Here is a 27,476-nt window from a genome sequence, read left to right on the forward strand (position 1 = left end):
TCCGGTGGGTGTACGCCTGAGCTGGAGAAGACTGGAGTTTTCGGAGGTAACTTTTTCTGGCTGTTAAATCTTGCCTGCGCCGGCCTCTCACCCTGGTTATCCGCTGAGAGTCCAAACGTTTGGGCCAGAGCGCTGGAGGAGACGAGGACTTGCCCCTCAGCGTTGCCAGCTTTCTCTGGTCCCATTTTTCTTCCGCGAAGCCGTGTCAGCTTCTGGGACGTCCCCGTTTCGCCGGGGCCGGTTTTCCCTGGACAGCTGCGGGCTCTTGGTTTTCCGTCTTTCCGAGTGGCAGCCGAGGGTGCTCTTCCCGGCCCCCGGGCGGCGGTACAGCCGGGCAGGGAAGACTTGGAGTGAAAAGCCGCCCGCGACGCCGAGGACACAGCTCCCTCATGGGAGTCCAGGGACTCTGGAAGCTGCTGGAGTGCTCCGGGCGGCAGGTCAGCCCGGAGACGCTGGAGGGGAAGATCCTTGCCGTGGGTATCCTTTACGCTGCGTCGGCGCTGGGGATGCTCGGTGGACGCCAGGGTTTTTTTTTTTTTCCCCAGTTTATTTTTTTAATTGAAGGATAACTGCTTTACAGAATTTTGTTGTTTTCTGTCCGACATCAACGTGAGACGCCAGGGCTTTTTGCTCTCAGTTTTCCTGGGGCGCAGAGCGGCATTGGTGGGATGAGGGTCTCTGCCCGGGGGAGTCTCACGCCGAGGGGTAGTGGGTATAGGATCTTCCTCAGGACGCTTCCTTTGTAAGTGTCTGCTTTCCTCCCGCTTTGCAGTCACAGCTCCCTGGATTGGAGTCTTAGGCCCAGCGCTTTACGCCTCTCTACGGTTCTTTCATCTGAGAAGTGGAGGTGATAACAGTCTCTACACAGAGTTGGTAGTGTCTGGCACTGTTAATATTGTAAATCCTGAAGGTGTTATTCCGGCTGGGAGGTCAGCCCGGAGAAAATGAATTCGACTTCCTACCAGTAGTTTTGCCAGCCGTCCTGAGTCTTGCTCCGTTTATATTTGTGAGATGAAGAAAAACGTGTGTGGAAATGTGTTTTACGTTTTCTTTTTTTTTTTTTTAAAGTAACTTATTGGTTTTTTGTTACGGTTTTTGGAATAGGAGATTCGTAAGGTACAACACCGCAAAGATTTCAAAAGGTGTACCGTGCATTATTTTCCTCCCAGCCTCTGTGATGGACTTGTGTGCGTGTTTGGCTGGTTTTGTCTTTAGAATTAAATGTTATTTCCTAATTATGAAAACAAGTAAAAGCTGTTTCTGAAATTTTAGTCTTTTTATTCGTTAGGCATTCTTCATTATCTTTCTGTTTTTATCTTTCTTTTCTTTTTCTGAGTGTTTGTTCTGTTCCAGAAGCTGGTGGTGCCTTGCACCAGTTTCCTAAATTGGGGCGTATGAGCCTAGGAGCTCCGTGCTCTGTGGAGAAGACAGTCCTGCAGTAATTACTGTGGTAAATACACTGTCAGAGGGGGTGGGGATTCAGCAGGAGGAGTCATTCATTGACTTTGGTTGGAGATAACTCATATGTAATGGAACACTGATAATTTTTTCTTTTTAAGTAAAGCAAGATGATGATAATGATGATGATTATATATTTTTTGCAATATGGGTAATTTAAAACACATCCGTAGTGAAGAGTGGCTTAAAAGTTTTATGCCTGGTACCTTGTGGCAAAGGTTTGTGGGGTTTTTTTTAAGTACACGTGCTCTGGCTGCCCTCTAGTGCTTCCTTAAACCACTGCTTTCTGAAGGTTTTCTCCATGGAACTGTTAATATCTATCCTTAGGAATGAACGGAGAAGGCAATGGCAGCCCACTCCAGTACTCTTGTCTGGAAAATCCCATGGACGGAGGAGCCTGATAGGCTGCAGTCCATGGGGTCATGAAGAGTCGGACACGGCTGAGCGACTTCACTCTCATGCATTGGAGAAGGAAATGGCAACCCACTCCAGTGTTCTTGCCTGGAGATTCCCAGGGACGGGGGAGCCTGGTGGGCTGCTGTCTGTGGGGTCGCACAGAGTCGGACACGACTGAAGCGACTTAGCAGCAGCAGCAGCATAGGAATGAAAGCAGTATTCAGTGTCAGGAAACGTTAAAACGTCAGCAAAAATTTATATCCGTTTACATTCCAGCCCATGTGAGGAATTAATAAAATGTAAAATGTATTCAGGTTTTTTGGTTTTATTTGTTAATGAAGAAATTATCCTTGGCATACTAGGTTCATAATTTATTTTTGAATCCCTGAAATAAATTGTTTGGTCTTTTTACCATTTCCAGCTGAGTGTCTTGTCTATTTATACAATATAAATGTTCTTGTCAAATAATAAAGAATAATTAAACTTTTGTCTCTTATGGACTTTAGCATTTGTAAAATACACTTAACACTATTATTAACAAAATATTACACTCTGTTTAGGCCCCACCTGCAATGTGGGGGACCTGGGTTTGATCCCTGGGTTGGGAAGATTCCCCTGGAGGAGGGCATGGCAACCCATCCCAGTATTCTTGCCTGGAAAATCCCCATGGACAGAGGAGCCTGGTGGGCAACAGTCCATGGGATGGCACAGAGACATGACTGAATGACTAAACACAGCATGTTTAGTAGCCTGTGTTTCAGAAGGTTCATATCTAGTTCCAAAGGATAGCAGAGTTGAGAGCTACCGATCTGAAATTAGATTTTCTCATTCCCTCGTGGCTCAGATGGCAAAGAAATCTGCCTGCAGTGCTGGAGACTCAGGTTCAGTTCTGTGTTAGGAAGATCCCCTGAAGAAGGGAATAGCTACCCACTCCAGTATTCTTGCCTGGAGAACTCTGTGGACAGAGGAGCCTGGTGGGCTACAGTCCATGGGGTCGCAAAGAGTCAGACATGACTGAGCAACTAACTTTCACTTTTTCCCCCACCTAAGAGCCATTGACTCCCAATCACGTTTTTGTCCATTTACTCTGCTCTTAGTTTTTTCCTTGGCACTTACCAACAACCTAACGTATTCTATAACTATACTTGATTTTTATTGTCTGCCTTCCCCATTAGAATTGCAACTTTCTCAGGGGTCTGGACCCTGTCTGTTTTGTTCATGGCTTTATTTTTCACTCTTCCATCCTTAGGATCTTGGATATGCCTGATACTGCAAATCTAGCTTGCTGTCCACTAGTTATTTTATGTAGTGTTTATTCAGTTAATTGTTGATGGGCCTAGTCTTTTTTGGTGGTAAGTTAGGTAATGTCATTCATACAAATATTTAACTGTTCAGCTCATTCAATTGCAGGTCTTTGTTGCCTCCTCTGCTCTGAGAGGGAGAGCAGTGCCCGGCAGTGTGGTTTAGACGCATCACGGAGCTCACAGTCCGAATTGCTCCCCCACTAGATTGTAAACTCCATTAGGGCAAACGCTTTATTCTAGTTCTGTATCCCCAGCGCATAGAAACGTTTCTGCTGTGAAGTCAGCAAGGTGTTCTTACATAGGAGTGGATAACTGGATGTCTTAATCTCAGCAGAGGGCGTGACACCTAAAACGAGACCTCAGAGGAGGGCCTCTCTAGGCTCAGAGCGGAGGAGGAGCTTTTTCAGGCTGGGGAAGGAGCGTGGAGAAGACCCTGCAGGAAGGAAGGAGCTCAGTGACTTCCAGGCTTCGAGAGAAGCCCATGGCTTGACACGAGCCAGGAGAAATGAGCAGAGGGCAGCTCATTCGGGGCTTCGCAGGCCGTGGGAGGAAGTTTCAGATGATATCCTAAAGGCCATGGGAAGCTTCCCAGGGGTCTTCACTGTAGGTATGTTGATGAAATCTTAACGTACACTTTCAAGATAGACTAAAAGGTAGAACTGATGGGAGCTGGCAGTGCCAGGTGAAGGGAAGGTATGGGGTGGCGCTCAGGGTTCTGGCTTGAGCGGACTGGAGAGATGTCCACTGAAATGGGGGTGTAACAGCCTGGTGAGAAGACACGGAGCTCAGGTTTTTTTTTTTAATTTTTATTTTTTTACGAATCTCAGTTTTTGCTTGTGTCAAGTCTGCAGTGACTGTGAGGCAGCAGGTAGAGATGTCAACTCGGCCATCCATTCTGGAGTCAGGAGAGCTCTGGGGCAGAGGTGCATGCATGGGGTGGGGGGCTGTGGGCGGGGAGGGCGGAGGTAGCCTGGAGCAACGCTGCAGACAGGAGGAAAGGAGAGGGCCTGAGAGCCACCACCGCGGAAGCGAGCACCTAATGGTGGGCCAGGGAAGTGGGCAGAGATCCAGCGAACCCAGCAGAGGGCTGTGTCCCTCTCTTCGAAACAAATAGAAAACAGTTGGTTAAAAAGCACTCTTTAGTGAAGTTTAAAAATAGAAGACGACTCCAAGAAGGAAACAGTTGTAATCATAGCGGAAGATAACTACTCTTAACATTGGGTTGACCGAAAAGTTCATTCCAGTTTTTCTGTACCATCTTACAGAAAACCCTGAACCATCTTTGGTGTCAACCCAGTATTTTGAGGTCTGAGCTTCGAGTATATTTAACATACTGCATATGTTACAAAATAGATTTATACTTTCCATACTTTTGTAACCTGTTTTATTTCTTCCCTTAATAATATTTTGTGACTGCCTTATGTGCTTAGGCAGCTTCCATTTTTGAGGGTCTCTTGGATTTCAGCAAATCAGGATATCATAATCTAATTAAAGAAAAAAGACTAGTTGGAAAACTTCCGTTCTTCATATTTTCATTATTATAAACAAACCACCTTATAACTCCCTCTGATTGTAAGTCTGTGATGACTTCTAGAGGATATGTGTGTGGAAGTAGAATTCTTACATAAAAGAGAATGTAGATTTTAAAGTGTTTTGCTGTTAATTGCCAAATCGTTCTCCAAAACAGTTGGTTAATTTACTAAAATTTCATATAGATCAGTAATTTCGTTTAAAGAAGTTCTTTTCAATTAAGACTTTTTAAAGGAGACATGTGCCTGTGTAAGATTTTAAAATTCAAGATGTAAATAGTGATGACAGGAGCCCAACTAAACTTAACTCATTTTAACTTTATAATGGGAGATTCCATTAGGCCTGAACATTTTTCAGTTTCAAGTGAATTGGGATGAGTGCTCAGTTTTCATGTTTCAATGATATCAGACATTGGGAATTTGTAACGGGAGGGGAGGATTTGCAGAGTATTTTCCATGAACAATTCTTCTAGATATTAGCATCTGGTTAAACCAGGCTCTTAAAGGAGTCCGCGATCGTCACGGAAACGCAATAGAAAACGCCCATCTTCTCACTTTGTTCCACCGACTCTGCAAACTCTTATTTTTCCGAATTCGTCCTATTTTTGTGTTTGATGGGGATGCTCCACTATTGAAGAAACAGACATTGGTAAGAGTTACATATATATGTATATATATTTTTCTTTCTGAATTCTTAGAATTTTAGGTCAAATTTTAATTGACCTAAAATTAAAATTTTCTTCTTAGGATTTTGGAAATCAAGACTTAACTTTGACATATATCCAATTTAATTCAACTTTTAAAAATTTATCATGAACAGATAATTTCTTTTCGAAGAGGTTTACCTCTGAAAACGTTGTATAACATGGGTGCAATAACATTTAACTTTTAATAAAACTATTAAAGCTAACAGTAGAGTTATAGTAAAGAGTTTTCCCTTTAGTTTGTCTTCTTAAGTGTTCTACAGTTAAACTTACACAATATTGTTTGGGAGCTATATAAAAAAGAAAAAGTTTTGATATTCCTGCCTTATATTCAACTGTAAGTAAGCACAGAGAGTATTTCATTTTTCCCTGTTTGGAAATTTCTTATAAGGTATTTCTGTATATTTTAGAATTTCTTATGACATCATTTTGGGTATGGAAGGGCAGAGTTACATATAAGTAACGTGTTTTTTTAAAAACTAATACCAGAAATTGGTTTTGACTTAACAACAGCATTTTAAAGACTAGTTAGTTGATGTAATAGTTCCTTTAGGGAAGCATTTACTTAATTATATAGTACTAAGTTTAAGCTTCTTGGCGACATTAAAGGACATTTAAAAGAAACAAAGTAATGGTTTCCCAAATACATTGTATAATAATTAATTAAGTAATGGTTGGAAACTCTGTCTGTCCTCTATACAACAAAAACCTGAAGCTATTCCCTCACATACTAATTAGGAGAAAATACTAAAACAGCTATAATCTGAAAACTCAGAAGACAAACCAAATTCCATGGGGAAAAAAGCTACAGAATTGTTTTTAATATATACCTCGAAATAAAATGCTATATTCTTTCTTCTCACAGGCTAAGAGAAGGCAGAAAAAGGACTTGGCCACTAGTGACTCCAAAACAACTACAGAGAAGCTTTTGAAAACGTTTTTGAAAAGACAGGTTATCAAAACTGCCTTAAAAAGCAAAAGGCAAGCAGAGAATTACATTCATTTCAAAGATGAACATTTTTTATATTTACACTGAATTCTGTGATTCCCTTTCCCTAATGAGAGGAATCAATGGAATGTCCATTTGACTTAGTGAATTGAAGTTGTGCAAGTTGTCTGTTCTTTGAGAATCAGCTTTGACAGTGAGAAGGAAAAGCTGCTAGGTTGCATCGCTTGTACGTTTTACTCTCCTAACAGTCTTCTACATGCCAAGACCAGGTTTCCTCTTTCTGGAGGCAGGCAGGCCAGCAAGGGCAGAACCCATCCCCCTGGATTTCCCCTTCTCAGCTGGGTTTGTGTGTTCAATGGGGAGTATTACTGACTCTCGAAATACTGTTTCCTGTCATCTCTGGTGAAGTCTCTGTTTACTCTTCAGGGAGGAAGCCCTTCCCAGTCTTACTCAAGTTCAGAGAGATGACCTCTACGCTTTGCCACCTTTACAAGAGAAAGAGAAAAACAGGTAAATGTTTTAACTATTTAAAAATGTTATTGCTACATTCAGACAGATTTAAACCTTTATATTTTACTTAAATGATCAGGTGTGTTGGATTAATGCATCTGCAATACACATTCTCGACACTTTTAGAATGGTTTTTAAAGGCTGCATCTTCTATTGACTCCCTTTGTATTTTAGTGGTTTGTGGTGGTTTCCTTTCTTCATCCTCAGGAGCCTGTGTTAGCACTGTTCATTTAGAATTTGTGAAGACGTGGATTCTGGGTTTTCTGACTCTTTGCTGACACCTACCATCTCAACCTGCTTCTCAGCCCAGCGTTTTCTCTCTCACCATCACTGAAGTCCACACACATGACGTCCTCCCTGTTAAATCCAATGGCTGCTTTGCAATTCTCAGGCTGATGTCGTGCCCACATGGTCCTGCTCTCCAGGGACCTCTCTGTTCGCTCTTCCTCCTGCTGGCTGATAATCCTCAGCGGCTTCTGTGGTTGAAGTGCAGGTGGAGGGCCAGTTTGTCCTCCCCCCCCACCCCCCCCCAACCCATTCCTTTCCCAGGGCTCCCGTGAGGCCACACAGCTTTTGAATCCCCACTGCCGCCATCTTCGTGTCTCAAGGTTACTGGCCTGGCTTCTGCACTTCTGTCTCCATCTCTGATCTTACCCTTTTGGAGGAACTCTTGTCAGGCCCAGTTTCTGATTTGTAGTGTAGAACCTGTTAAAACTCTAATTTGATACTGTCATGTCCTTGCTTAAAACACTTTCTACTTTCTTCTCCAAGCAGTGTAATTGCAAGAGACTTCAGAAAGCTCCTGGGGTGAGGTGACTCTTAATTGCCCCTTTGGCAACCTGCTCTGCCCTGGTGATGGAAGATGTTAGATCTTGTTATGATCGCTCCCTTACAGGTGTCCCTACCAGATGGTGAGACCAAAGATAGCGCAGTTCTTGCCATCTTATCTACCACTGTAGCTTCTGTAACTAGCAGTGCCTTGCATTCAAGAAATATTTTTGTAAGTCATCATAGGTATTATAAATGTGTCTTTGACTTTCAGTTCAGAAGAGGAGGATGAAAAAGAATGGCAAGAAAGGATGAGTCAAAAACAGGCATTACAGGTATTGAAATAATTTTTGAATTCAGGATTTATTCTATTATTAGTATTTGAAATAAATAACTTGAAAATGAATGATTTTAATGAGGTAGTATGGACTTATGAATGTTCTTGATTAGAAAGACAGATACTACCTTATTGTGTATATATATGTGTGCATGCATATATAAAATATACACATGCTCATAAACTTATATGGAATTATGCATATCTACATATACAAAATAAGCGATCTTTCTTTTTTAACCAACCAGTAAATAAATATCATTAATGCTTATATAATATAGTAATTAATGCTTATATAAATGTATGGAAAGCATATCACCCATGAATAACTTCTAGTAGCATTTTGCTTTGTTAGTGCCCCCCTACCCTGTATTGTTGCATATCTGTGTGTGTGTGTATGTTTGGATATGTGTATGTGTACATTTACGAAGATGTATGCTGGTGCACAGGCTGTAGTTATCTATTGCTGTGTAACTTAGTGCTGTGACGACAGTCTTTTATGATCATCCTCTTCGCTGATCTGGGGGTTGACGAGTGCAGGGGGCAGTTTCCTTGAGCATCTCCAGTGTAGATGCAGTCAGGCTGGAGCTGGGACTGGAGCCCCTCTGGGCCTCCTCACCTGTGTACACTGCTGCTGATGCTGGCAGTCAGTCAGAACTCCCGCTGTGCCCGCCTGTGTGTCCTGAGCTCTGGCACAGCAGTGGTGGGTTCCCAGGGCAGGAGCCCAGGAGGAAGTGACCGCTGGGCCCGTGCTGCCCTTTCTGATGGCCTTGGGGGATGCACAGCCTCCCATCCATGGCGCACTCTTCACTGGCTGTCAATTAAGGTCAGCACCTACTGAATGGGAGTGGAATTCATCCAGAAAAGAGAGTCAGAGAACCTGTGGACATGTTCTATCATGTAATGAATCACATGCTTATAAATTGACCTTGTGCTGTGGATACAAGTTTTTGAAATTTCCTGCAAGTTTCTCAGAATAGCAGGTAACATTCTTTGATTCCCTTGTCTGTTTATAATAATATTTTAGTATGTCTGTTAGAAGACTTTTGAGCTAAAATTGCAAGATTCTTCAGCTCGTGAAGGTCCTGCCTTCTAAACAAAGCAAGAGAGCACAGACTTGGTGACGACCAGGGAGCCTGTGGGCAGAGAGACCTGCAGTTAAGTCTGGGCTCCACTGCTCACTAGTTTTGAGATCTTAGATCTTAGGCAACTTAGCTTCTCTATGGTGCTTTTTTTTTATTAAATTTTTGATGCCCTCCCTGTAGGAGTGATGAGATCATTCTTGAGAACACTGGAAGCTCTGACTGAAATGACTGGCCTGTTTTAAGTGCTTGCTGGTCTACAAACACACAACACACATACATACAAGAAAGCAAACTGTATTATTTTATCTTCTTTACTGATGAAGAGGTTTAAAGTACTTTCAGTAATCAAGTTAACATTCAGAAAAGTTTTACACTTTTGTGTGTCTGTGAAATTTCTCACAGTTAATTTCACTTTTGGTTTTAGAAAGTGAAAGTCGCACAGTTGTGTCCGACTGTTTGCAGCCCCACAGACTGTAGCCTTCTTGGCTCCTCTGTCCCTGGAATTCTCTAGGCAAGAAAACGGGAGTGGGTTGCCATTTCCTTCTCCAGGGAATCTTCCCAACCCAGGGATCAAACCCAGGTAAAGAATTGCAGGCAGATTCTTTACCAGCTGAGCCACTAGGTTAATAGCAGAACAAAGTGTATCTGACCAAAGCAATTATAAGTATTATTCAAATTCATAAGGCTCATCTCTGCCTCAGGGCCTTTGCGCTTGCTCTCCTGTCCCTTCAGCCTCAGATGCACTTCCCTGAGCAGATTTCTGGTGTCTTTCATGTCTCTGCTCACAGGTCATTATTACTTTTTTTTTACTTTTTATTTTGCATCGGGGTAGAGCCGATTAACATTGTTGTGATAGTGTCAGGCAAATACAGGTCATTGTTTTTTGTGGAGACTTTCCTATTTATCAAATATTTTTTTCTATTCTTCTAATCAACTCTATCAGATTAACTTGCTTTGTTTTCTCATCATTATCTTGTTCATTTATTTGTTTATCATGTGTCTTCTTATGCTGCTAAGAATAGAAGTTTATCTGGCATGATCTCTAAAGTACGTTAACACCTAGAACAGTGTATGGCATATTAGAGATGCCTGGTAAGTATTTCTTTTTTTTTTTTGAATTAATGAATGTTGTTGTTCATTCACTCAGTCCTGTCCAACTCTTTGTGACCCTATGGACTGCAGCACACCAGGCCTCCCTGTCCATCACCATCTCCCAGAGCTTGCTTAAACTCATGTCCATTGAGTCGGTGATGCCTTCCAACCATCTCATCCTCTGTGTCCCCTTCTCCTCCTGCCCTCAATCTTTCCCAGCATCAGGGTCTTTTCCAATGAGTCAGTTCTTTGCATCAGGCGGCCAAAGTATTGGAGCTTCAGCCTCAGCATCAATCCCTCCAGTGGATATTTTGGATTGATTTCCTTTAGGATTGACTGGTTTGATCTCCTTGCAGTTCAAGGGACTCTCAAGAGTCTCCTCCAACACCACAGTTCAAAAGCATCAATTCTTGGCTCTCAGCCTTCTTTATGGCCCAACTTTCACATACATACATGACTACTGGAAAAACCATAGCTTTGACTAGATGGACCTTTGTCGGCAAAATAATGTCTCTGCTTTTTAATATTCTGTCTAGGTTTGTCATAGCTTTTCTTCTAAGGAGCAAGCATCTCTTAATTTCATGGCTACAGTCACCATCTGCAGTGATTTTGGAGCCCAAGAAAATAGGCTCTCATTGTTTCCATTGTTTCTCCATCTATTTGGCATGAATTGATGGGACCTGCTACCATAATCTTTGTTTTCTGAATGTTGAGTTTTAAGCCAGATTTTTCACTTTTTCACCTTCATCAAGAGGCTCTTTACTTCCTCTTTGCTTTTTGCCATAAGGGTAGTGTCATCTGCATATCTGAGGTTATTGATATTTGTCCTGGCAATCTTGATTCTAGCTTGTGCTTCATCCACCCTGGCATTTCGCATGATGTACTCTGCATATAAGTTAAATAAGCAGGGTGTCAATATACAGCCTTGACATACTCCTTTCCCAATTTTGAAGCAATGTGTTGTTCCACATTGGGTTCTAACTGTTGCATCTTGACCTGCATACAGGTTTCTCAGGAGGCAGGTATGGTGGTCTGATACTCCCATCTCTTTAAGAATTTTCCACAGTTCGTTGTTGTCCACACAGTCAAAGGCTTTAGCGTCAATGAAGTAAAAGTAGATATGTTTCTGGAATTCTCTTTTTCTATAATCCAACAGATATCGGCAATTTGATCTCTGATTCCTCTGCCTTTTCTAAATCCAGCTTGAACATCTGGAAGTTCTTGGTTCATGTACTGTTGAATGAGTAAATGGATGTATTCCCTCACCTGCCCGTTCACTTTAATGCCTGTTGCAGATTACGTATAACTGTGTTTAGCCTACTGTAGATTATGTAGAACTCTGTATACAAGCACACACACACAAAGTCTGGCATGGTGAATAGAGTTAAGTGTATAAAATGTAAATGTCATGGTGTTACATTTCACTCTTTACAGGAAGAGTTCTTTCACAATCCTCATGCAGTTGACATTGAGTCTGAAGATTTCAACAGCCTGCCCCTTGAAGTAAAGCATGAAATCTTGACTGATATGAAGGAATTTACTAAGCGGAGAAGAACATTATTTGAAGCAATGCCAGAGGTGAAATATACAGTAGCATGTTAATGTGTAAAGTTAAGAGTGTCAGCAAAATTTTTTGTTAAAATAAGAGAATATTGATAAACATTACTTACACGATCTGTTGTTTTCAGTAAACAGCCTTTGTATATCTCTGAGACCCTGTGAAACATCATTTTGTATAAGTTGGAACTTAGAGATACTTACAGAGGACCTCCTGACTTTCCGCCGAGACCACATCTTGTCTCCTGCTCGGGGTTCTCACAGCTCCCTGGGGTGTCTCTTTAGATTCTTAGCACCCAGATGTGCCTACCTTGTGTGCTTCTGTATTTTCAGCGCTTAGCTCAGTATTTTTCACATACTAGGTGCTCAGTAGTTCATTCCTGAAGTTAGTTCATGAAAGTTATTTTAATCCATCCTATACATTGTAGAATATTAGCAGTAATATAGAACCTAATCACAGTGGAGAAGTTTGTTCTAACTTGAAATTCCAGGTATCTGTTCCCCTGAAGGCTAGAAGTGTAGTTGGATCTCCCGTCTTCCCTCTTCCTCTTTCTGGACGGTGGTAACAAGGAATTCAGTGCTAAATTCCTCAACTTGGAGCCTCTGATGGTGGCTTCACAGCTACAGACATGGGAAGTGGGGCAGCGCATGGAATCTGGTTCTCTTGAATGTGTCTCTTGGTCTTACTGCACTGTGTTTAGCTGGTGAATGAGTCTTGATTTCCTTCCTACTGCTACAGCCTGTTCTTTCTAACATCGTTCTCCCTTAACTTTACCTATAAATTTTGTAATATTGCTAATGAATGGATATGGGGCTTTTTTATTTTCAACAGACTTTCTAACGTTTCTTAGATTGATACGAAAAATATGAAAAAGGCAGAAGCTGTTTCTTTTCCCATCACTCCTTTCTGCTTTTCCATGAAGCACGTGAATGTAGGAAGATGCTAAGGTGTTCAGAAATGATGTACAAAGAACAGAAGGAAATTTATTTTCATCTGGGGAGAGGGGGGAATCCATGCTCAGTTTATCAACCAAGCATTTTCAAAAATCATTTTTGTTTATTTATTTATTTTTGGCTGCCCCGGGTCTTTGTTGCTTTGCATGGGCATTCCTCTAGTTGTGGGGCATGGAGAACTACTCTTCGTTGCGGTGCATAGGCTTCTCAGTGTGCTGGCTTCTCTTGTTGGGAGCATGGGCTCTAGGGCGAGCAGGCTCAGTAGCTGCGGCTCCTGGGCTCTAGAGCACGGGCTCACTAGTTGTGGCACACGGGCTTATTTGTTCCACAGACTGTGGGATCTTCCTGGACCAGGGATTGAACCACTTTCTCCTGCATTGGCAGGTGGATTCTTTACTCCTGAGCCACCAGGGAAGCCCTCCGAAGCCCTCAGTCAAGCGTTTTATTTCTTGAATGTAAAAGTATCTCTGGCTTGTCTTTGAGGAAATAGAATTTGGATTATGTAAACAACAGTGGAACAGATGGGAGGAAAAGAGACAGTCCCAATGCCTTGCTCGTTCTTCGCTTTCTGCCACCGCAGAGCCTCTGGGCTGGGTCGGCCAGGGTAGAATGGTGCACAGTCCATTGGATCTGTCATCCTGGTAGCTGAGCGAAGTTCTGAGTCATACGGGTTGAACCTTTGCATTGTCTGTACATTAGGCAAATGCAATATTGATAATAGGAATGTTGGTGAGAATATGAGTAATCATAATAATCATAGTAATAAATTAGTATAAGGGTTAGCGACCTGGTTTTGACCCAGATCTACCATGTAACTAACCGCACAGTTCTAGAGAGGTTACTTAAACTGTTTAAGTCTCAGTTTCTTCATTTGTAGAATGGAGGTAATGACTTCTGTCTCCTTGGTGGTTGAAAATAAAATGGGATAATGTATGTAAAAACACTTAGAAGAATGCCTTACTCAGGAGATGCACTGTAAATGTTAAGTATTATTAATAACTGACCACGGTGATTTATCGTGTGTCTTTTGTGGACCAGGGACCAGCACTTCACTTGCATTCTAAAAAACTGTTTATTAAGCCACAGTCAACATTTCAGGCTCCCTGGTATGCATCCCACGCTTGATAAATGTTTTTTGAGTAAATAATTGAATCATAAACAGGATTCACAATTTCTTTTCTTTTGCCCAATTCTTTTTGTTTGAAGGATTACTCTTTAATGAGGCAATTATGGCTTTCCTCTACTATTCACATTTTACTTTTCTAGTGTGAAAATACCACCAATGGAAAAAATCAGTTCTTTATCTCCTTTGGGGAAAAGGGTGGAAATATGGGAATACTATCTATGTTTAATATATGAAATCATTCTGTTTGTTTATTTTGTTTTAGGAGTCCAATGACTTTTCACAGTATCAGCTAAAAGGCTTGCTTAAAAAAAACTATCTAAACCAACACATAGAAAATGTCGAGAAAGAAATGAATCAACAACATTCAGGGCAAATCCAAAGGCAGTATGAAGATGAAGGAGGCTTTCTGAAGGAGGTGGAGTCCAGGAGAGTAGTCTCCGAGGACACTTCCCACTACATCTTGATAAAAGGTACCACATACCATCACTTACTTGATGGTTAAAACCCAAAAGTATGTCGTGTCTCTGAATTCTATAAACTCCCATGTGCAGATAACATGAATGAAGCCCTACTTATTTATTAACTATAATTATTATTAATGATCTATACAGCCGTTAATGTATTAACTGGTACTGTACCAACCAACTTTAAAATTAATTCCTAGTTGCTGGTTAAATGAGAATTTATAACTTCATCATGAGAACAAGTATATTCTTACTCATCTAACTAGAAGCATGCTGTCACCCTGCAAAACTACCTAGTGACACTGTTTTAATTTTTCTCAAGGTATTCAAGCTAAGAAAGTCACAGAAGTGGATTCAGAGTCCCTTCCTTCTTGCAGCGAAAAGCACAGCAGGTCTTTAGACACGAAGTCACCTCCGTGTGAAAAACTGAAGCCAAAGAAAGAGCCCGACGCCTCCCCTCCCTCCCCGAGAACCTTGCTGGCCATGCAGACTGCCCTGCTGGGCAGTAGCTCAGAAGATGAGCTGGAGGGCAAGCATCGCAGGCCGTGTGATGTGAAGAGCCCGCCTGCTCCCGCCCCTGAGGGTTCTGTGTCCCCGCTGACCCTCTTGGCCATTCAGAGAGCTCTCGATGATGACGATGAAGATTTGAAAGTGCATGCCGGTGTGCAGACAGAAGGGGCGGGCAGGAGAAAACCAAGACCGCTGGTGAGCAGTTCTGATGAGGAAGCTGCAGAAGAACCTGAAGTGAGAGATGGAGACAGAGAGCTGTTGACGGCAGCGCCTCGTGCCAGCAGTGTGACTCTCACAGAGGAGCGTGTGACCAACACCAGTGATGAAAAAAAGCGGACAGACTCTGCTCCTTTACCGCAGACTGTCTTTTGTCAGGGGAGCGAGTCTAGCCTTGCAAGAAAACAGACGCCATCTCTGCATGCTTTGAAGGAACCCTTTCAGACCAGTGCTGAGTCTAAAGCTAAGGATGGAAAAGATCTGGTTTCTTTAGATGGCACCGTGGTGCCACACGGAGATGCGCCTGGGCTCCGAGGGGGGCCAGAGCAGATACTAACACCTCCGACAAGTCCAAGTTCTGGGTCAAGGAGTGGGCCGTACACCAAAGTGTCCGAGCCACAGCAGGCTCTTCCACCCAAGAGTAAACATGACACTTCTGTTGTCTCAAGTGATGACGAAACAGAATCTGAAAAACATCCTGCCCCTGACGTCGCTGGCCCCGCCAGTTTGCAAGAGTCGAGTAACACCCTGAGTGTCGCTATAGAGACAGTAAGTGACTTAGGAAATGTGACATCTGTTAGTGCCACAGAGCATGAGAATTTCTTGAAAACCATCCAACAACCTGAGACTGCTGAATCTGCAGGCCAGGGTTTGATTTTGGTGCCAGAGTCCACGGAACCAACAGAAATAGACTCGGAGGACAGTGAATCTGACGGTAGGTGCTTGTGCTTTCCTAAGAGATAAAGCAAAGTAGGATTTCACCCTGAGCATGGTCCAGGTCCACATTGTTCCGCTGATGAACTAGAGACCCAGAAAGGTCAAGTGGCTTTGCCAGGGACACATAGCTCATAATGCAATCTTGACCTTTCCTGGTGGCTACTCTTTTTGTTGTATTTAAATTAGGGAGGAAGTGCCCTAGTTGGAGAAGGTAAAAGTGAGTTTCCCTTTAATTTTTTAGTTTTTAGTTTTGAAATAATTGGTTTAAAAATGTTGAAAAAAATACTTCAAAACCTTCTATCTCCCTCATCTAGAACCTCATCACTGGCATTTTACCACATTGGTTTTTCCATATTTCTTTCTCTCTCTGTCTATATGTACACATGTATATTATATATCTGTATACATTTAGGTACAGTCAAACCTCATTCACATATTTTTCATATTTGCAGAATTGCCTACTCACTAAAATTTATTTCTTAGCTCAGAATCCGTCCTCACGGTGGTGGTTTTGTGGTCACCTGCAGACGTGCAGAATGACCAAAAACTTGAGTGACCACACTGTTCCCAGCTGAGGTTGAGCAGGAGACACTCCGCCTTCTTGGTTCCACTCCCCTGCAGAGGTGACCAGAGGGTGGAGACTGGTGCAGTGTAGCCCAGGAAGCTCCAGTTCTGGGGCCATCGGATGGGGCTGGAATCCCAACCCCAGCACCTGTTCATGGGGCCGTGCAAACACTCTTGAACTCACACTCGTGTCTGTACTTCCTCTCCAGCGTCACAGCTCTCACTCCATGCTCTGACTTCTTTGTAATTTCCCTGGCTGACAGTGAAGGACCTTCGACTGTCTTCAGTGTATTTACGCATTGGCTCATTCTCTGTTTGTAACCACCTCCTGGTCTCCCTGGCCGCCTCCTTGGAGGACGGCTGTCTCCTTGGCCCCAGCCCCCAGCCCTGAGAGCCCCAGGCCCTCTGTCTTGAGTATGTCCTCAGACCCAGCCTTCTCCACCTGAAGTGGAGGAAGGGAATTAATTCATAAGTGCTTTTTAAAGAGAAGAAGAAACATGGAGAGAGGAGGGAAGGGACGTGGAGGAGGAAGAGCAGCTTCTCCTGAGCCTTTCTCCAGGGCTCTCTTTATAAGCCACAGCTTTTTTCTCTGCCGTGTTCGTAGTGAAACAGCATAAAAACGTTTTCAACAACCTCCATAATTGTGTACATACCCTGATAGTTCTTTCTTAGTTTTAAAACAATACTAGTTAACTTAGAGAACATTTTTGTATAAAGCCAGATGTGTAAGTATTGAAAGCTCGGTTCCTAATTTCAAAGACAGTGCCAGTGTATCTAGTTGAAGAGGCTTCTTTTGAAGTTATAGACACATTACTAAATTATTTTATAATAATATACTATGGTTATGTGTTTTCTGTTACTTTTAGGTCTTTTTAGGGTAAAACACGTTTCAGGATTCTTTGGAAAGCTCTCGATTTCAGGATAACTTTAATGTTTCACTTGTAGACAAAATGACCTCATTATTTTGGTACAGGAAGTTTCATTGAAGTGCAGAGTATAAATAGCAGTGATGAACTTCAAGCCGAGTTGCAAGAAGCTTCCAGACCTCCCTCTGAACAAGGTGAGGAGGAACCGACAGGAACTGAGAAGGAAGAAGCCACTGGTGACGCCAAGGGCCTCCTGAGAGATATTTCTGAGAGTGAGGCGGTGGCTATTGAGAGACACGAAGAGACTGAAAAAGATGCAGACGATTCGCTCAATGAGTGGCAAGATATCGATCTGGTAATAACGTGACATCGTGCTTTCACTCATTGCTAAGGAAGCCAAGTTAAGGAGCCTTTGAGTTTCCCAGAGTTTGCGGGTTGAATCGTTACTAGCTGCTCATACGCATCTTCTTGCTCTTCCCGACGGCTCCCTTCTCGCGTAGGTTGCCGGCTGGGATAGTGTCCGTTCCCCGTGTGAGGTAGTGAGGGAACTCGAAAGGTTTTACAGACTTGCTCAGAAACCCAAGTGGAAAGCTTCATAAGGAGAGACAGCTTATTGGTAACTTTAGTCAGACTAAATGCAGACTTTTTACAACCAATGAACTTAACTGGGTTATTAGTATAATTGTCTACAAATGAAATTATTTTGTAGGATGAGCTGGAAACTCTGGAGAGCAACCTCTTAACCCAGCAGAATTCACTGAAAGCTCAAAAACAGCAGCAGGAGCGGGTGGCCGCTACTGTGACAGGGCAGATGTTCTTGGAAAGCCAGGTGGGTGTACAGCTGGGGCCTCCTTGAACAACACCTGCCATGTCTCTGCTGAATTAGACCCCCCCGAGGGGGCGTGCACTGAATGACGCGTTTAGGCGCTGTCCCCGCCCTCTGGGGCGCTGTCCCCGCCTCCGGGGCACGGCCCCCACTTCCGGGGGGAGGCCAGGTCCCGCTGCTCGGCAGGGCTCATGGTGTGTCTCACTCTTCAGGAACTGCTCCGCCTGTTCGGCATCCCCTACATCGAGGCTCCCATGGAAGCAGAGGCTCAGTGCGCCATCCTGGATCTGACCGACCAGACTTCCGGAACCATCACCGACGACAGTGACATTTGGCTGTTCGGGGCGCGACACGTTTACAAAAACTTCTTCAATAAAAACAAGTTTGTAGAATATTACCAGTATGTGGACTTTCACAACCAATTAGGTAAGACTTCAGAATAACATTACTTTGTGAAATTTATCGTAGGAATTTATATTATGAATTCTTTCTTTCCAAGAGACTAGTTGGTATATTGATAGAAATCGTAGGGGAGACCAGATTCGATCCCTGAATCGGAAAGATCCCCTGGAGAAGGAAATGACAACCCACTCCAGTGTTCTTGCCTGGAGTATGCCATGAACAGAGGAACCCGGAGGGCTACAGTCCATGGAGTTGCAAAGAGTTGGACACCACTGAGTGGCTAACCCTTTCACATACATGTTTTCGTATGATGGCCTTTTGCTTCTGAAGAATAGGATTGTATTGCTTTATTTCAGTCGCACTGGGTCTTTGCGGAAAACTGAGTGCAGGCTTTCTCTAGTTACGGTGATCGGGGGCTTGGGCTTCTCATCGCAGCCGCTTCTCTTACTGCGAGCACGGGCTCTAGGTGCACGGGCTTCAGTAGTGGCGGCTCCTGGGCTTAGTTGCTGTGCAGCATGTGAGATCGTCCCAGACCAGGGATCAAACCCATGTCCCCTGCATTGGGAGGCAGGTTCTTATCCACCATACTACCAGGGAAGTCCAGAATAGGATTTTAAATTCAAAATGAAGAAATTAAAGCCCTCCTCACGTTTAGATGTTTTCTGCAGTTTCAGTCAGCAGACCTGGTTACACTCGATTGGTTACCTGCTCTCTCCAGAGTAAACCCGAGGTGGCAGAGAGGGAAGGCAGGTGCGAGTCACTCCCGCCGAATCAATGAGCCTCAGGGTCCTGTATTATTTATGGCAGTGATCCCTCATCCTCCCATTCCTTCAGCAAATACACACTGAGTGATTCCTATATGCCAGTTGTTGTTCTTAGCATTGAGAAGTGGGGAAACAGCAGAGAATAAAGCAGTCCAGCAGGAGACACAGATGATTAAAAAAACACATCATAATTTGACAGCAGTGTGAGCCAAATAGAAAAATAAAGCAACAAAAGAGAGGTGAGAGTGTCCTGCAGTCACAGGAAGTGTGTGTTCTTTGTGGTCAAACAAGGCTTCTAATGGTACCTTTGTGGCTGGAGCTGAAGGAGAGAGGAAGCAAGAGCTACAGGTATCTTGGGGTGAGCATGTCAGGCAGAGAGGCTGGCATGTGCAAAGGCCCTGAGGCAGAAAGAAGCCTGCTTGGCGTGTTCTAGAGAAGCATGGAGGTGGTTTTGGGCTGAATTGTGTCTTGATTATGTGTGGCTGTGGTTCAGAGGAGAGGTCTCATGGAGAGAGCTGCATTTTAGGGGTCACAGGTTATGGGGCATTGAAAACTGTGAGGATGGATGAAACTTTCAAAATCCTAACGCAATGTCATTTACAAAAAAGAATCCTATTTCAAATAATGAAACAGAGATATCTTTGGACATTGGATGAGGATATACATACATGTGTATTATCGTTAGTAAAATAGTTACAAATCTTATGTAATAAATGTTTATAAAACAAAATAAAAGATGTAAAAATATGTAATAATTTTAACTCTTACAGGATTGGACCGGAACAAATTAATAAATTTGGCCTATTTGCTTGGAAGTGATTATACAGAAGGAATACCAACTGTGGGTTGTGTTACCGCCATGGAAATTCTCAACGAATTCCCTGGACACGGCCTGGAACCGCTCCGAAAGTTCTCGTAAGTCCTTTCTTAATTTCTTTAGTTCAGGTGTTTATATATAAACACCCAAATTAAACATGACTATTATTTACATCATAAACTGTCACAGATCATTCTTCATGGGAAAGTAGGAGGTGGTAATGGTTGGGGTACTAAAGTTTGTTTTCCCTTTTCTAGAGTTTGAGGAAATCAGAGAAAATTCTGTTTACATTATATTTTTTATCTGAGCTAAACGATACCTAGCCAGTCCTGTAGGATTTCCTGGGAGTGTAAAAGTTACCATTTCATTCATTCACATGTTTTTTGAGTAGCCATTATGTGCCAGACAGTGTGCTGGGCTGGAATAGGAAAGATGGCCGAGTCATAGGCTGTGTGCTTAGGAGCTGCCGCGCGCTGGGGTTAGGGGAAGCGTGCATGTACTGGTACTTCTGTGTCTGAGCGTGCCGAGGGAGATCAGCCAGACCGGGAAGTGGGAATATATGTCTTAGCTCATAGCTGGCAGATAGAAAAGGGCATGGAAAGGGTGAAGAGCATAAAGACAGAGTGTCGCCTTGCTTTCTTCTCTGCTTTCCCTTCTACCCAGACCCTGGCCGATCGCTCCCCTCTAAAGCAGAGCTACTCTGAGTTTACAGGCTGAATTCAGCCCAGCTGTGTTTGGTTTAACCTACAAAGTATGTTCTTCTTTCATTTGGAGTTGGCTACCAACATTAAAATTGGGGGAGATTTCACAGAAAATTTTGGAGGAAGGGAAATGAGACCTGAAAGTACTGAGTCCAGATTCCCAAATGGTCCCAAAGCAGAGAAGAGCAATTCCACTCCACTGGGTTGGTCAGGGCACGAACCCTTCAGTTTTATCACAGTTGCTGCCACTCCCTGTTGTCTGTCCCCCTGGAGCTCACCTGATGGGCAGGTCATCATGGCCGTCTTTCATGTATGTGTTAAGTGCCTGGGCCACTTGCTTTAAGGAGGGGTGATCCTTTTGGTTTGATGAGTTTGCTGTGCCGCTCTTCCTAGTGGCAGTTGTGATTACTGTGTCGAAGATGAAAATTCACAGGCCAGTAGGGGAGACATAGAAGTATTCTCCCATTGCCCTCTTGGACAGTATTATGGAACTGATGAAGATAGTTATTTTGTTTTTTTTTTCTTTTCGCATTTTGATCCTGCACAAAGACTGTCGTTGGTCTTTGTTAGCACTAGAGGGCACTGCTGCCTTGGTGAGGGGCAGCACTGGCGACCAAGTCTGTCGGTTCCTAGGACTCAGTATTGAAGCAGTGATTGTGGGTTTTTTAGGTTCCATTGAATGAATGTATTGGAAAGGGTTGTATTTACGTTTTTTCACTTTCATGCCGTTTATTTATCCTAACTGGATAAAATTTTCTGGCTTTTGGCTGCATTACAAACTACCTTAAATCTCAGTGACTTCACACAGCAATAGTCACAGATTTTGCTCATGAATCCGCAGTTTGATCAGGCTGCATGGGGATGTCTTGCCTGGTTCCAGGGGTGTCGGGGGCACCTGAGCGGGGCTGGGGGGCCACTTGAGATGGCCCGCTCCTAGCTGGCGAGTAGAGCTGTCAGCAGAGCTCAGCCAGCAGTGTGGACCGCAGGCCTGGACCCTCTCCATTGGACCCCCTCACAGCATGTCGGCAGCTTTCAAGGCAAACAGTCTAAGAGGCAGAAAGTGGAGACTGCAGTCTCTGAAGGCCCGGCAGAGTCACTTCCTTGGCCACAGAGCCCACCCGGCTCAAGGGGAGGAACGTGGAACCCTGCTTCTTGTTGGGTGGAGGGTCCAACATGTGCTTTAACCCACCACAGTGATTTGTACTCACAATGGAAAAGTTGAATAAGGAATAAAACATAAAGAAAATTAATAGCTGTATCTCACTCAGGACATTGCCTAGCACAGGGTAAAAGAATAGCTGTTAGTGTGTTTTATTATATAAATACCCCTATGTACTTTTTTCTTTCTCCACATATGTGTATTTTTCCTAGTATTGGGGTCATATTTGATGTAGAGTTGTATTCTGCATTTTTAAAATTTAACAGTCTTCATGGTGTTTTTACATTTTATTAAATATTTTTGGGTTCCTTATTGTAGTTGACTTGAAGTAAATAATACAGATACATTACTTCAACTTGAGCTTTCCTGGTGGCTCAGCTGGTAAAGAATCCGCCTGCCAGTGATGGAGATGCAAGAGACGCAGGTTCGAACCCTGGGTTGGGAAGATCCCCTGGAGAAGGAAATGGCGACCCACTCCAGTATTCTTGCCTGGAAAATTCCATGGACAGAGGAGCCTGGTGGGCTGAAGATCATGGGATTGCACAGTCGGACACGACCGAGCGCACGCGTGCACACACATTTCATTTTATCATTTGGGAAAGAGACAGAGGAGTTGTGGCTAAACTTTAAGTTTAGCTCTTTGTCTGCGGTGCATCAGCTACAGGGTCTCACTGCTTCATGAAGACTGGTTTCCTTTGCCTTGTAGAGAGTGGTGGCACGAAGCCCAGGAGAATAAGAAGATAAGGCCGAATCCATATGACACCAAAGTGAAAAAAAAGTTGCGCAAGTTGCAACTCACGCCTGGCTTCCCTAACCCGGCCGTGGCGGACGCTTACCTCAAGCCTGTGGTGGACGAGTCCAAGGGGTCGTTTCTGTGGGGCAAACCCGACCTGGACAAGATCAGAGAGTATCCTTTCCCTGCCGCAGACACGGGGAGCATCAAGGCAAATGTGTGTGTTGGTTTAAAACCTAGGAAATGTGAACTTGGATCACTTTTTTCGTAATATTGCTTTAGCTAAGATGCTCCTTTCTGTTCCTTTCTCTCGTTAATGTTTTTTTGTGGTAAAATGCACATAACATAAAACGTTACCATTTTAACCATCTTTAAGTGTGCTGTTCAGCGATTATGAAATATTTTCACATTATTGTGTAACCGTTATCAGCATTCACCCCCATATTCTTCTCATCTTCTGAAACTAAAACTCTGTACCTATTAAACACTAGCCCTCCCCGCCCCGGCCACCGCTGTCTGCGTTCTGTCTTTGTGACTTGGACCACGCCATGTATGTTCATCACGTAAGTTACACCATACTGTATAGATCTCTTCGTGACTGGCTTATTTCACTTAGCATAATATCCTCAAGGTTCATCTAATTGTAGCATGTGGCAGACTCTCCTTCCTTTTTCAGGCTGAATACTGTTCCATTGTATGTAATATCACATTCTGTTTATCCATCTGTTGATGGACACTTGGGTCCGTCCCACGTTTTAGTTATTGTGAATCATCTCTTTAGTTTTAAGAAGGATCTTTATTTGAAATAAATAGTGATAAGCAATCATATTTAAGTGTTTATTCTGAAAGAATAGAAAAGATGATTAGGTTTGTTCTTTTTATTACTGTGCCTTTCTGCATACTTAAATAATCACTTGGACAGATGTTTTAAAGTTTGCAGTAGTAGTAATCTAACTGCATCTTTTTCTCTCAAAGAATTATATATGATATCAGAAATTTGTTTTTATCCTAGATTAGCCTTTTTTTTCACAGTCACTAGTCTTGGGTGTCCTAAAATGAGAGTTGGATATCTTTTATCTTAGAGGATGTTTATAAGAACATACTGCCATTATGTTGGAGTAATTTGTTATCTTCTTTTACCATTTTAATCTTAATAAATATGAAAATCTTCGGCGATGTGGGCAGTGGAGTCAAGGGTGGGTTGTTTGGACCTTTTTACTTATCACCTGTAGATATCTTTAAAAACAGTATAAGTCTTAACTGCCTGCATATTTTGTCAGCGGTATTTTGGCTGGAACAGGACGAAGACAGATGAATCTCTGTTTCCTGTATTAAAGCAACTGAATGTCCATCAGGTAATTGTGACAGCTCTTTTCCTAAGTTCAGGACAGAGAATACAGTTAGGAAGGCTGTGAGGGCCAGCTGTTAAAGACCTGTTACTTTTACTTTGTGGGGCTTCTCTGGTGGCTCAGACAGTAAGGAATCTGCCTGCAATACAGGAGACCTGGGTTTGATCCCTAGGTCAGGAAGATGCCCTGGTGAGGAAAATGGTACCCATTCCAGCATTCTTGCCTGGAGAATTCCATGGACAGAGGAGCCTGGCAGGCTACAGTCCATGGGGTTGCAAAGAGTCAGGCATGACTAAGCGACTGTAAAAAGAGGCCTCCATATGACCCTGAGTTCCCTTAGGTAGGTAACAGTATCTTGTTTTATCCACGAGTGTGTTCCTACCCACATAGGATCTTCCTCTCACCCCAGAGACAGCCCACAAAATGTGTATATAGGTAAATCATTCTGCAGAATTCAGACCAAATCCTGCAGGATACATGTTCAAATTAAATCTACTTTTCAGTTAGGTTGAGTTAATCTTGAAAAAAGAAAACAGAAAGCTGAAGTAGACCACCTTTCCAGGAAGTTCCGTGTTGTTTGTTTGATGACTTTCTGTATTGGACACCTTGTATGCCTACCAACAAGGAAAGCTAGTTGGCTTAGTGACTGATTACTGCTTAATTTCAGATAAATTTTGTTGTAATACTGTTCTCCCTTTTCATTGTAGAAAATATAAGTTTATTTCTCTGAAATTAGAAAGTGAAAAAAATGAATTAAAATTACTCGCTGTTTGCTTCCTCCAACATAGATGTTAACATTTAGGTCTGTTTTCTCTTATTTTTCCCCTCCTTCCCACATATATTTATTACCAGACACAATTGCAATTTGATATAAATAATCCCCCCATTCACTGGTTAGAGTAAGTATTTTTTTGTGTGTGTTTTGCATAGCTTTCATTTCAGATGACCAGAGAATACATCATTTCGTCAAAGAGATTTAACTTAATTGGTTTACTTCCCGTAGTGGACCTTGAATTTTCAGGTTTTTGTATGTAATGCTGTGATGAACATCAGGCATATAACTTTTCTCAAACAGCTATATTTAAGGAATTACTTCCTGAAAGTGGATTTTTAGAACAAAAGTCAAGAATATTTCTAGCGACTCCTAATATATAATACTGTGAAATTGCTTCCTAAAGGTATCATGATGACAGTGTTTTTAAAAGGAAACAGTAGAATTTAGAAATAGACCCTATGAAATCGTGTTGCTATAAAGGAAGATGATTTTGTCCCTGAAAAATATTTAACTCTTTGAATGCTGATGAAGGGATTTCTTACTTGATATGTGGTCAGAAGGATTAGTTGACAGAGGTGGTACTTTCAAGTATGATCTTGAAAGTAGAATTTACTGCCAGCATTCATTTGGGAGAGATGGGCTTTGTGTTTTTACATTCTTTTCCCTTTTTAAAAAAATTTATTTTTAATTGGAGGATAATTGCTTGACAATGTTATGTTGGGTTTTTGCCATACATCAACATAAATCAGCCATAGGCTTACCCTTTTGAGAGAATGAAGTAGTATTTTCTGAAGGAGTCATCCAACGCCACTAATCATAAGGTGGAATTCTTTGATTTGCTTTGGAAAGTTTACTTCCTTGTCTGATCGATTATTTAATTTTATTTCATTTTTTTAGACACAGCTCCGAATTGATTCTTTCTTTAGATTAGCCCAACAGGAGAAACAGGAGGCTAAGGGTATTAAGAGCCAGAGACTTAACAGAGCTGTGACATGTATGCTGCGAAAAGAAAGAGAAGAAGCAGCCAGTGAAATAGAAGCAGCTTCTGTTGCCATGGAGAAAGAGTCTGAGTTCCTTGATGAGGCAAAAGGAAAAACCCAGAAGAGAGGCACAGCAAATAGATGGGAAGAGCCATCCGGCCCGAAAAGAAAGAGGCTTTCAGATTCTAAAGGAGGGAACGAAAGTGGTGGGTTTTTGGGGGAGGCCTACCTCTCGCAGTCGTCCGATGCCTCGTCAAGTGAGGATGCGGAGTACTTCCCTGCGATGGGTGCGCAAAGGGGGAAAGCCCCCGGGGCATCCAGAGCCGGGGCGTCCGATGCACAGAGCACCGCACGTGCGCAGCCTGCTTCCCGGAGAGCCGGTGGGACCGCCGCGAGCAGCTCCAGCAGCTCCAGCGACGACGACGATGGGGGGAGGGCGAAGCCCGTCCTGGTGACCGCCAGGCCTGTGTTTGGGAAGAAGAAGCGGAGACGGAGAAGCACGAGAGGAAGGAAGCAGAAAACCTAAATACCTATGCAGTCTGTGTAATTGGGTACAGCTTAACGTTTTGTGATGAATTTGTTGTGGGGAAATAATAAAATTCAAAGTATTTGCACAGTCTTTGTTATGTGGTTTTTAAAAATACGGACGTTAAGCTAGACAGTTATTTATTTTTTTTAATATGTTATCTTTTTCTAGTGTTTTCTGCTTCATTGAATATTTCGTATCTACAGGCCTCGTTTGTTCCTGTTTCTAGTATTATGCAGTGTTGCTGCTTTCTAACATTAAAAAGGGAAAATGTTGTAAGTACTGTTGATCAGTGCTTACTCTCAGTATACGTTCCCTCTGACTTTCCGACCTAGATGAGAATAAAATATATTTATCTTTATATCCATTTCATTTATGTAAGCATTATGTATGTGCATGCATGCTAAGTTGCTTTAGTCATGTCCGACTCTTTGCGACCCTGGACTGTAGCCTGCCAGACTCCCCCATCCATGAGATTCTCCAGGCAAGAATACTGGAGTGGGTTGCTATGCCCTCCTCCAGAGGATCTTCCCAACCCAGGGATGGAACCTGGGTCTCTTATGTCTCTTGGATTGGGAGGTGGGTTCTTTACCACCAGCACCACCTGGGAAACCCCTTATATAAGTATTTTTATGTTTATATTTGCATTCATTTATATTTACATTCCACCACAGCTTCTCAAATACTTGGACTACAGCTGCTGCATTTCTTTGCTCATTATTTCTTTCTTTCTAATTTGAAATACATCTTCTGCTTCAGCCTTCTCTAAAAGCTTACTTCTAAAATCAACACTGACTTCCACATAAACAAAATCTTTTCTTTTTTGTGTGTGTGATTTTTTTAAATTTATTTTTTTTATTAAAGGATAATTGCTTTACAGAATTTTGTTGTTTTCTGTCAAACATCAACATGAATGAGCCATATACATATATCTCCTCCCTTTTGAACCTCCCTCCCATCTCCCTCCCCATCCCACCCCTCTAGGTTGATACAGAGACCCTGTTTGATTTCTCTGAGTCATACAGCAAATTCCTATTGGCTATCTGTTTTACATATGGTAATGTAAGTTTCCTTGTTACTCTTTCCATACATCTCACCCTCTCCTCCCCTCTCCCCATGTCCATAAGTCTGTTCTCTATGTCTGTTTCTCCATTGCTGCCCTGTAAATAAATTCTTCAGCACCATTTTTCTAGATTCCAAAATCTTAATGCTGCTTTTCTCTGGAGGTGGTTTAAATAGAACAGTTTTGGGGAAGGGTTGGGAAGAGGGACGTTAACTTTTTCATGTTACACTCTCATTTCTCCAAGCTACTTAAAATTGAGAGCTTTCTTTTTTTTT

At 42.7% G+C, this 27,476-nt stretch overlaps 1 protein-coding gene across 7 annotated transcripts; it reads left to right on the forward strand.

Moving 5' to 3' along the window:
* Nucleotides 1-26,231, forward strand: ERCC5 (ERCC excision repair 5, endonuclease). 7 transcript variants are annotated; one of them, XM_081552109.1, is made up of 17 exons: nucleotides 1-46; nucleotides 3,490-3,765; nucleotides 5,161-5,336; nucleotides 6,257-6,372; nucleotides 6,767-6,850; nucleotides 7,893-7,953; nucleotides 11,567-11,710; nucleotides 14,032-14,239; nucleotides 14,556-15,674; nucleotides 17,214-17,461; nucleotides 17,816-17,935; nucleotides 18,145-18,358; nucleotides 19,869-20,013; nucleotides 22,482-22,725; nucleotides 23,000-23,071; nucleotides 23,789-23,863; nucleotides 25,530-26,231. In XM_081552109.1, the coding sequence occupies exons 2-17, from the start codon at nucleotides 3,735-3,737 to the stop codon at nucleotides 26,136-26,138; spliced, it is 3,666 nt and encodes a 1,221-aa protein (XP_081408235.1). In that variant the 5' UTR covers nucleotides 1-46; nucleotides 3,490-3,734; the 3' UTR covers nucleotides 26,139-26,231. The 7 variants fall into 7 exon arrangements, 6 of the variants coding, with proteins under 6 accessions (XP_081408235.1, XP_081408241.1, XP_081408234.1 ...); XM_081552115.1 differs by lacking the exon at nucleotides 23,000-23,071 and adding an exon at nucleotides 773-1,450 and having other exon boundaries at nucleotides 1-437; nucleotides 3,493-3,765; nucleotides 22,482-22,682; nucleotides 25,530-25,938; XM_081552108.1 differs by lacking the exon at nucleotides 3,490-3,765 and having other exon boundaries at nucleotides 1-477.
* The last annotated feature ends 1,245 nt before the right edge of the window (nucleotides 26,232-27,476 follow it).

Source organism: Giraffa tippelskirchi, chromosome 12, assembly GCF_054371585.1.
Source record: "Giraffa tippelskirchi isolate mGirTip1 chromosome 12, T2T-mGirTip1v1.2.pri, whole genome shotgun sequence".
Taxonomy (NCBI): Eukaryota; Metazoa; Chordata; class Mammalia; order Artiodactyla; family Giraffidae; genus Giraffa; species Giraffa tippelskirchi.

Coding starts and splice junctions, on each gene's coding strand:
- ERCC5 (XM_081552108.1), top strand. CDS start 390: ATGGGAGTCCAGGGACTCTGGAAGCTGCTGGAGTGCTCCGGGCGGCAG. Junction 478..5,160: donor GGGGAAGATCCTTGCCGTGG/GTATCCTTTACG, acceptor CAATTCTTCTAG/ATATTAGCATCTGGTTAAAC. Junction 23,072..23,788: donor ACGCCATGTATGTTCATCAC/GTAAGTTACACC, acceptor ATATTTTGTCAG/CGGTATTTTGGCTGGAACAG.